Raw genomic sequence first — 10282 nt, forward strand, 5'->3', positions numbered from 1 at the left:
TTGGCAAAGTCACCTTGACCGGTCTATGCATACCGGTCAGACCGGTACACCCAGTCATGCCAATTTTAGTCGTCAACACCTACAATCCAATCGATCTCACATGTAAAGATCGTTGAGTGTTCATCTTGACTAAGTTATAGCTTAGCCGGATATGGGACACTGGAGTCGCGACTAGCAAGAGCAGTAGTCCATGATGGCTGTGAGTTGGCCCGGAAGAGTAATAAGCAGTGTTGTTATCAGGCTTGAAGACGGTAATCACATGTAGCTGAGAGACGGGCGACTGGCAAGTAACATGTTGAGCAAGACGATCGAGAGTTCGAGACAGCATGCGGCGGCAGCGATACAAGATATGACGGACTGGTTAGAGTAGTAGCACTACATAAAACTCTCTATCTGTATCTGTACTATTTCTAAAGCAAGCAGTGTTTCCTTGGTCCGTCAATCGAAATCCTAATCGGAGTCTAGACAAATCGGAATCCCAATCGGAGCACGGACAATCAATATCTCGCACAATCATAGCACAGACTGTACATGATATGAATGGACACAAAGTTTATGGTATTACGTAGGTTTATTGTATCCGAATTCTAGTCGGAATCCCAATTGGAGCACAAACAATCAATATCTCGCACAATCATAGCACGGGTTGTACATGAAGTGAATGAATACGAAATTGATGGTATTACGTAGGTCTATTGTACTGCTCGTAGCAACACACGGGCACTATGCTATATAGTTTAAATTTGTTAATTTCCTATCTCTTGTACATGTGAGTAGCGCATAAGGGAATTTCTTTCAAGATAATATATGAACAAAGTTTTGACTTTCGTTTTCCAATTATATCGGATATATCCAAAAACGAATTTCAACCTCTAGAAGTGGTAGCTAGCTAGGACGAGAAGATACACTCACGCAGAGTAGTATAAGGTTCTTGCAAAAGCGAAGCATGGGACTCTTCAAGACTTGAACCACGTTTGACTCTCATCACTTTGAGTGACCGTGACCCATAATATACTTTCATCTTAGTTGCATCCTATACATGCATGCTACTTATCCAAACGGATTTCATCATCTGGAAGGCCGGTGGCCAGGATCAGAAGATACGATCAACTAGGCCATCGACCATATGCACGAGCACACGATTCTTACTAGGTAACCTATCGATCGATCGAGGATGGGCCAAATCAACCAACAAAAAGAAGAGGCACACCTAGCCTACACATGGCTCACTCGAAGACGCACTTCTCCTCCAACTAACCCAAGTTTGACTCTCTGCTCCATGCATGACTCCATCACACTGACTACACATGCCCTGCATGCCCTCGCCGCGCTGCACAGGTAGCTAGTATTCTATTCCAAAAGCGGAAGCAGCAGGGCTCCGCTTATCGGCATGCCCGGCCCCGACCTCATCATGCATGCAGGGATTTCTAGATGCGGCAATGCATGTGTCCATGTCCATCAGATTATTCAGGAACGCGCACCATGATCATCATCAGGGCCTTCCTTTCCTTTTTTTGGCCTTCATCAAGATAAACAATGGGCCTTCAATTCATCAAGATAAATAATAATGAATGGGGCAACCGTACCGGCAACACACGAGCAGGACGCGGCGGAAAAGATATGGATCGGAGACAGGCCGTGTTGGACGGTATAGAGCGATCGGTGCGTTTGTGTTGTCCCCAGATCGACCTGCTGGCAGGCGTACAAGTGTGCAAGAGCCAAGACCTGTCACACCGGTTTCTGCCCCGCTGTATCTTTCTTCACCGAAACGGGCGAGATAATAAAGGGACATGCAAACCTGATTTAAAAATAAAAAATGTTTGATCTTATCATGAGCTGAAAGCTGATATATTTCAAGAAGGCTCTCTCTGCACGAAGCTGCTGAAGGGCTTGGCTGTCAGTGCTGAAGCTACAACATCATCCAAATGCAAAACACGTTCGCCAGAGAATGCCCCCACGTGTAGCTCGTTTCAACGACGTTGCCACCGCGTCGTTTATTACCCGTCTCGCAGCAGAGAGACAGGTGTCAGGGTGGGAACATCTTCCGCGACATGTAACTCCTAGCTACTCGGAAGCTTAGGAGTAGTGGTCAGAGACACGCCGGCGGCCGGAACAGGTGGTTTGCAGCAAACGTGGTCCAGCACACGAGGTGAAAGACAAATTCGAGGCGCAACGATGATTTAATTTGCATCAACACATCGCGATGACGGGATCAATCAAGTAAAGTGAATCCTGCACCACCACGCAAATTTGAGGCCGGCAGCGCCACGTCAGCGCGCGAGCCCCAGGGGCCACACTTTCCCGGGCTCGCTCGCCATCCACCGCGGGGGGGAGGGAGCCGCGTCCCCGCCGCCGATGACGGGGCCCGCCGCCAGCCGGGGGGCACGGCCAACCGCGGCGCGACACGTCGGCGGCAGTTTCGGACGCGACCCGGCCGGGCTCTGGGCTGCCGTCCCAGCATTCCGCGGGGGCGGCGCGCGGCGGTGGCTCGTCGCCGTCGCCGCTGCCTTGGCCCACGTGAGGGAGCGGCGCCTCGCACTTGTCCTCCTGGGCGCCAGAGAATCTTGTGCGCCGGAACGCACGTGTGGGGCCGTGGGCGAAGTGGCAAACGTGTTGCCGACGGTGGTGGTAAGGGTGTGTAACAACATGGCACCAGTTATGCCATTTCGAGTGATTTTGGTGATCGAATGACAACACAACACTTGGACTAATATGATTGTTAAGATGATCATTCTCAGGCTTTTAGGTTCAAGTGATGACAAAGAGAAAGAGAAAATAGGCGTAGCAAGGCCCGAAGGGCAGCCCCTACGGGGGTTCCGCTACCCGGTTAGCGGACGGGGGTCGAGGGGGAGCCGCTCCTCGCGGGTCTCAGGGCAGCGCCCTGAAAGCTCTTCGGTCAGTAGCACCGGAAGAACCGACGCCATGGGCATCGGAGCATCCGATGGTAGTCGGAAGAACCGACGCCATGGTACTTTGGTGCAGAAGGGAGTCGAAGCCAAGTCAGCCTATAGGCACCGGTTGAACCGACGGGTCAAAAAGGGGCATCGGTGCATTGGCCGTCCTTTGTACCAGAGACGATGTCAGGTGCCCAGGAGAAGTGTCTTCAGCACCGGTTCAACCGATGGGGCATCGGTGCATACCACCGGTGTAATGACGTCAACGTCCAGGAGAAGATTCCTTCAGCACCGGTTGAACCGGTGAGGCATCAGTGCAAAGCATCGGTTCAACCGGTGGTCTCTGCGTCAGCCATCAGGAGTCCAACGGCTACTTCGTGTTATGAGTGACCGGATGAACCGACGCTACCCTGCCAAGAGGCATCGGTTCTTCCGGTGGTACGCAGATTTTCAGCTAACCGTTGGAGCAACGGCTACAAGACTTGGTGGCCTATATATACGCCTCACCCCGGCCATTTGAAGATTGCTGGAGTTGCTGGACATCCCACACACACCCAAGAACATCTCCAAGCCATACAAAAGCATCAAGATCATATTCTTAGCCCTTAGCACACTTTGAGAGTGTTGTGTAAAGGATTAGCTCTTAGTGAGTGAGATTGCAAGGCCTTAAGCCTTTGTGCTGTGGTTCTTTAGCGAACCAAAACAAGAGCTTGGTGCGCCGGCACCTTGGAGCGTGAAGCTCGCCGGCAACGTCATCGACCCTCCGACTTGGTGTGGAGCGGCGACGACACCTTTGTGCGGGGGACGTGGAGACCCCATCCTTTGTGGAGAAGCTCCTTAGTGGAACCCGGGGCCAAGGTGACCGTGATTGTGTTCACGGAAGAGACTTGGTGGCCGAGTAGCAATACTCTTAGTGAGTGCTACAACAACGTGGATGTAGGTGTGCCTTTGTGGCTAACCGAACCACGGGATAAACACCCGCGTCAAGAGTTTGCTATCTCCTATCCCGCTCTTTAAGCTTCCGCATTTCATTCTAGTAATTTGTATGCCTTTACTTTCATAGAATAGTTTCTTGATAGGAAAGGCTATAGGTTGCTAAACTCTTTTGGGATAGGGGTTTTACACTAGAACAACCTAGTTGCACATCTAGATAGCTTGTTTTAGTTTAAGCTTTGTGCAAACTAGTTGGAGCCATAGGTCTAAGTTTTTATTAGTGCCTAATTCACCCCCTCCCCCTCTTAGGCTAGAGCACCCGATCACTTTCAGGGTGAGGAGATAATAGTGTATATCCAAGCATTGGAATTATTATTCATCAGCTAATCAGCAACCGACGATGGCCGTGCAGCTTGTGCCGTGTCTTCGATTGATGGCGAGGCATCAACGGCCAAGACAAGACAAAGATGAAGCTAGCGTCATGCCCCTAAAGCAACTAAACCAATGCAAATCAAGAAATAAACCGCCTTTTAACAACCGTATGCGCATGACACGTCTTGTTCTAGCACAGCATCATAAACAAGAACCGTTGCGTCCAGACATACACCCATCGAGTAACATGGGGCTACAATAATTAGATAGGACTGCCGACTGCGGCTTCTGGAGCCGACAATGCGTAATTAGCCGAGACCAAACCATGCCCAGATGCCCTTGCCGGAAACGAGCATACGCGCAGAGGATCTGCAACCTTTGGCGGAGTTCACTTCCCCTTGGCCACACACCGAGATTTCGCCAGGTCACCGCCGCCGCCCCGCCTACTTGTCCGCTCCCGCTGGCCGGACGCGCTGGCAGCACAGTTCCTCCCGACCCGTCCTCAGCTCGCTGCCTGCGGCGCCGTACGTGATCATCTTCGCCTTGGCCACCTCGCTTCTACCCAAACCCTCCCCAGCAAGTAGATGCATGCGACTTATTTAGCAGTGGGGGAAAAAGGAAAGAAAAACGCATGGTGGTGGTGGATTGGATGCCTGCGCTATAAATCCTGCCCCCGGTCTCATCCTCTTCGGCAAGCAAGCTCGCAGCGCAAACGTTCCTCTCCTCCTCGTCCTCTGTTGCCTGCTGCAGCCCTGCACTTACTTGCAGAGCAATCGAGCTACACGCAGCAGCTGCAGGACAGGACAGCCACCACGCTGCGCCACCAGCAATGGTAACAACTGCCACCAGGCCATGGCCGTGCCTCGTGCTCTCAACCATGGTGTCGCGAGATGATGATGATTATTAGTCTATTCGAGCGTGTTGGTCGGTTCTGAATTCTGATCGACGTGTTGGTGCGTTCAGGTTTCTGCCGGGGGGCATGGCGGCGACGGCGACGACGGGCAGGCCGTGGACTTCCGGGGCAACCCGGCCGACAAGTCCCGGACCGGCGGGTGGCTCGCCGCCGGGCTGATCCTGGGCACGGAGCTGGCGGAGCGCGTGTGCGTGATGGGCATCTCCATGAACCTCGTCACGTACCTCGTCGGCGACCTCCACCTCTCCAACTCCCGGTCCGCCAACGTCGTCACCAACTTCATGGGCACGCTCCACGTGCTCGCCCTCGTCGGCGGCTTCCTCGCCGACGCCAAGCTCGGCCGCTTCCTCACCATCGCCATCTCCGCCACCATCGCCGCCACCGTACGTCGTCCCGGCAACCAGCCAAATAATAATCCTACTACTTATATTATTACCAGTCCGGTTTCTGACGCAGAGAGATGCATGTATGCTGCTGACTCAGGGCGTGGGCTTGCTGGCGGTGTGCACGGCGGTGCCGGGCATGAGGCCGCCGCCGTGCGCCGACGCGCGCGGCCCGCGCGGGCACGAGTGCGCGCCGGCGCGCGGCGGGCAGCTGGCGCTGCTGTACGCGGCGCTGTACACGACGGCGGCGGGCGCGGGGGGGCTCAAGGCGAACGTGTCCGGGTTCGGGTCGGACCAGTTCGACGGGCGCGACCCGCGGGAGGAGCGCGCCATGGTCTTCTTCTTCAACCGCTTCTACCTGTGCGTCAGCATGGGGTCGCTGCTCGCGGTGACCGTGCTGGTGTACGTGCAGGACAACGTGGGCCGCGCCTGGGGCTACGGCGTCTCCGCCGCGGCCATGCTGCTCGCCGTCGCGGTGCTCGCCGCAGGCGTGCCCAGGTACCGGTACCGCCGCCCGCGGGGCAGCCCGCTGGCGGCGATCGGGCGGGTGCTCGCCGCGGCCTGGAGGAAGCGCCGGCTGCCGCTCCCCGCCGACGCCGCCGAGCTCCACGGCTTCCACGCCGCCACGGTCGCCCACACTGACAGGCTGAGGTAATAATCATCGCGAATTCTTGCTGCTGTCTTAGCAAGCGATGCATCCATCGATCACACGTGCTGTGTTAGGCTGAAGCGAACCGGCCGGCCAGTAGTAGTAGCTCGATCGATCGATCCGTCGAAGCGAACAAAAATCTAACCGTTTGGGTGCATGCCATGCCTCGCTGGCTGCATGATGATTTATGATGAACACAGCAAGGACAATGATAGAACTGGCCGTGGAATTTTTCTGTGGCACGATCATGTACTGTTAGTACGAGCTATGGTACACTTGCAGATCGCTGCGGCGTCATGCCTCTGAGCCTTCGCCTTCGCCTTCCGTCGTGTGGTCGGAGCCCCAGCCACATGAAATTTCCATGGCTTCAACCTGTGCGTCAGCCCGACTCCCCCGGCCAGCCCGACTCGTCGTCGACGCGATCGAATCTGAGAGCAAGGAAGTGTAGGCATGGCTTGGCAACTCTGGCGCTCTTTAGATTTTTATCCGTAAACTCCGTAAACGTAAAAAAAAACTGTCACATCGAATATTTCAACACATGCATGGAGTAATAAATAAAGTCTATTTACAATTTTTTTTGCATAGATGGTCTGTAAATCACGAGATGAATCTAATGAGCCTACTTAATTCATGATTTACAACAATAACTATCCGCTAATTATTGATTAATCATGGATTAATCAGCATTATTAGATTCGTCTCGCGATTTATAACCCATCTATGAAAAAAATTTATAAATAGACTTCATTTAGTAATTTAAATTAGTAAAATTCCAACACAAAATTTTTTTGCGCTCGAACTAAACACAGCCTCTATTAGTCCGAGCACATGCCACTTGTCTCGCTGCTCGTGTCAGTGTCACGGCAGAGATGGACGGAGAGAAGCTGGAATAGTCGTGTTTGGTTGAGGCTGTAAAAAATTTTGTGAAATTTTTTTGGCCCTTTGACTACTAATTTAGAGTATTAAATGAAGTCTAATTATAAAACCACCTCCACAACCCCGTGTAAATCGCGAGACGAATCTAATTAGGTATTTGACCGCGTGATTAGAGGATGGTTACTGTAGCATCACTGTAGTAAATTATCAATTAATTACCGTCATTAGATTCACCTCAAAAAATTATATCCGTCCTTGAAAATTTATTACAAATAGACTACATTTAGTACTTCACGCAGAACTTCGTCTTTTTATGAAATCTTGATGGGACGGAAAACCAAACACGGCGGCTAGCAACGAAGCCTCATGCCGTCACGCGAGATCGATCCCAAGATCTAGACAGGTAGCAGAGACGTGCTGCGAGAGCCAAGCCGTGTTGCACTGTTTCGGCTGGAGTCTTGAGACCGATGTGCCGGTTCCGTCCTGTCGAGTCGTGACAACACGCGCGGGTGTGTGTGGGTCACGTACGCACACACACACGGCACACACACGGACCGCAATCAATGGGCCTCTGTTGCGTAGCTGATGACTAGTCGCATCGGGTGCGCCGCACCGCCACCGCGTGCACCGGCCTAGTGATGCAACGCCTGTATGTACTGTGTCGTGTACACTCGTCGTGTCTGTCTGTCACGTGTGTGTACGTGTATCTCTTGTATTGTACGTGCTTGATCGATCAGTACTGATCGGATTTTGTACCGTGGACTGGACGATTCAGGTGCCTCGACAAGGCGGCGATCGTGGAGGCGGACCTGCCCGCCGCGGCGGCGGAGAAGGGGCCGGCGGCGGCGCCGACGGTGACGGAGGTGGAGGAGGTGAAGATGGTGGTGAAGCTGCTGCCCATCTGGTCCACGTGCATCCTCTTCTGGACAGTCTACTCCCAGATGACCACCTTCTCCGTGGAGCAGGCCACGCGCATGGACCGCCACCTCCGCCCGGGCGGCGCCGCCGCCTCCGGGTTCGCCGTCCCGGCGGGGTCCTTCTCCGTCTTCCTCTTCCTCTCCATCCTGCTCTTCACCTCCCTCAACGAGCGCCTCCTGGTGCCGCTCGCCGCCCGCCTCACGGGCCGCCCGCAGGGGCTCACCTCGCTGCAGCGCGTCGGCGCCGGCCTCGTCCTCTCCGTCGCCGCCATGGCCGTCGCCGCGCTCGTCGAGCGGAGGCGCCGCGACGCCTCCGCCGGGGAGGGGCACGTCGCCATCAGCGCCTTCTGGCTTGTGCCGCAGTTCTTCCTGGTGGGCGCCGGCGAGGCGTTCGCGTACGTGGGGCAGCTGGAGTTCTTCATCCGCGAGGCGCCCGAGCGGATGAAGTCCATGAGCACGGGCCTCTTCCTGGTGACGCTCGCCATGGGCTTCTTCCTCAGCAGCTTCCTCGTCTTCGCCGTCGACGGCGCCACGCGGGGCGCGTGGATCCGGAACCACCTGGACCGCGGGCGGCTCGACCTCTTCTACTGGATGCTGGCCGTGCTCGGCGTCGCCAACTTCGCCGTGTTCCTCGTCTTCGCCAGGCGCCACCAGTACAAACCCAGCGCCGCCGTGCCGGCCGCGGTGGCGCTCGCCGGCAGTCCGCTGGACAGCGCCGGCTCCGGGGAGAAGGAGATGGACGACCTCGTCGCGGTCAAAGAGGCCGTGGAAGGGGTGGACGTGTAGTACTACTAGGGACGACGCGAGTAGGGCCCGCATGTCAGAGTCGGAACCGAGCGGTGTGCTTTCGCTATTGGGTAGTGTACGACATTTTTTTTGTCATTCGCTTTCTCAGTTTGCTGCTTCGGCCTGCTCTCCTGTAAATAACTGTGGAGACATACGAATTGAGGCGAAGTTTTGTTTCCTATCAAGTTTGCATGCATCAAGAAATGTTCAAATTAAATGAGCTTTTCCGAGACTACTGTCTAAACATGGACTCTCTGTCCATTCTTAGGACTTGTTTGATCTCGTTATTATGAGTATAATAAGGCCAGTCTCAAATGCATACTTTCATTGCATAGTTAGGCCCTGTTTAGTTTCCAAAAAATTTCCTACAGTACCCGTCACATCGAATTTTTAACACATGCATGGAGCATTAAATGCAGTTAAAAAAATAACTAATTACACAGTCTAACTGATTAGCACGAGATGGATTTTTAAGCCTAATTAGTTCATGATTGAATATTATTTGTCAAGTAACAACGAAATGTGCTACAGCACCAAAACCCAAACTTTTTCGCGAACTAAACACAGCCTTATCTAGAATAAAAACTAGGCAAATCGTGCCGGATGAGTTTTATAAGGATGAAACTTCTCTCATATCTCATGAAACTCTCTCTTCTCACCCTTCATAAATATACTACCACATCAGCAAAATTAAATGACTATGAAACTCTGATGAAACTCTACTGAGACTGGCCTAAAAATCGGCTCTACAGCTCTACTATTTTGAGAGTATAGATACAAGCATTTAAATTCCAGTTAAGTGCCTCTAAAAAGATAAAAATAGCCCTAGCACAAACAGCAGGAGATTTCACATATATAGTTTGTAAGACTTCAACAATCACGCTGAATGATATGCAACAACGGCTTCAACAATCGATGCTGAAAATTTCAGCCAAAAATTAGTCTCCTCGCTCCGAGATTTTGAACGAAGAACACCTTCGCGAATTCTAAAGCAAAGCACTTGTGCTCCAAAACGAACCCGGGGGGGGGGGTATTCGTGGGTTTCATGAAGAGCTTTGTAACATTAATTTTATCAATTTTATTGACATGACAAGGAGAGAGAAGGATTGAGTTTCATGGAATGTGCCAAAAAATTTATAATCATAAAACTCATCTGGCACAGTTACATAGTTCTCAGTCCAGATAACTGTGTCTCTAACCTTAGGGATAATTTATGGAGGGACGTTAAAGCCACTAGCCAAGAAACGAGCTACTCCCTCCGTCCTCAAATGTAAGTCATTCCGGGATTCAAAATTTATCCTCAAATGTAAGCCATTCTAGGTTGAGAATGGACCCAACCATCTTAATTGTGTATCGTTTTTAGGTCTTTTCTAATAGAAAGATGTGCATCCAACCATATAGGGGAGGTACATGAAAAAAGACATGCTAATTTAATTAGCACATTCCCAATGCTTAATAACTAGTAAGATGGCCCGCGCATTTGTGCGGCTAGTATCGAGAATCTAAATGTTTATATATATATATATATATATTGGTATTATTATTATTATTAAATTTAT

General features: G+C 52.2%; 1 protein-coding gene across 2 annotated transcripts; it reads left to right on the top strand.

Moving 5' to 3' along the window:
* The first annotated feature begins 4595 nt into the window (after window positions 1–4595).
* LOC120706471 (protein NRT1/ PTR FAMILY 6.4-like) lies at window positions 4596–8955 on the top strand. 2 transcript variants are annotated; one of them, XM_039991140.1, is made up of 5 exons: window positions 4596–5031; window positions 5163–5495; window positions 5596–5829; window positions 5908–6146; window positions 7796–8955. In XM_039991140.1, exons 1-5 carry the CDS (start codon window positions 5029–5031, stop codon window positions 8721–8723), a joined length of 1737 nt encoding a protein of 578 aa, XP_039847074.1. In that variant the 5' UTR covers window positions 4596–5028; the 3' UTR covers window positions 8724–8955. The 2 variants fall into 2 exon arrangements, with proteins under 2 accessions (XP_039847074.1, XP_039847066.1); XM_039991132.1 differs by having other exon boundaries at window positions 5596–6146.
* The last annotated feature ends 1327 nt before the right edge of the window (window positions 8956–10282 follow it).

The sequence above is a fragment of the Panicum virgatum genome, chromosome 1K (genome assembly GCF_016808335.1).
Source record: "Panicum virgatum strain AP13 chromosome 1K, P.virgatum_v5, whole genome shotgun sequence".
Taxonomy (NCBI): domain Eukaryota; kingdom Viridiplantae; phylum Streptophyta; class Magnoliopsida; order Poales; family Poaceae; genus Panicum; species Panicum virgatum.

Excerpts from the sequence above, each read along its gene's own strand:
- LOC120706471 (XM_039991132.1), top strand. Across the intron at positions 5,496-5,595 it reads CCGCCACCATCGCCGCCACC|GGCGTGGGCTTGCTGGCGGT; the intron begins GTACGTCGTCCC and ends CTGCTGACTCAG. Across the intron at positions 6,147-7,795 it reads GCCCACACTGACAGGCTGAG|GTGCCTCGACAAGGCGGCGA; the intron begins GTAATAATCATC and ends TGGACGATTCAG.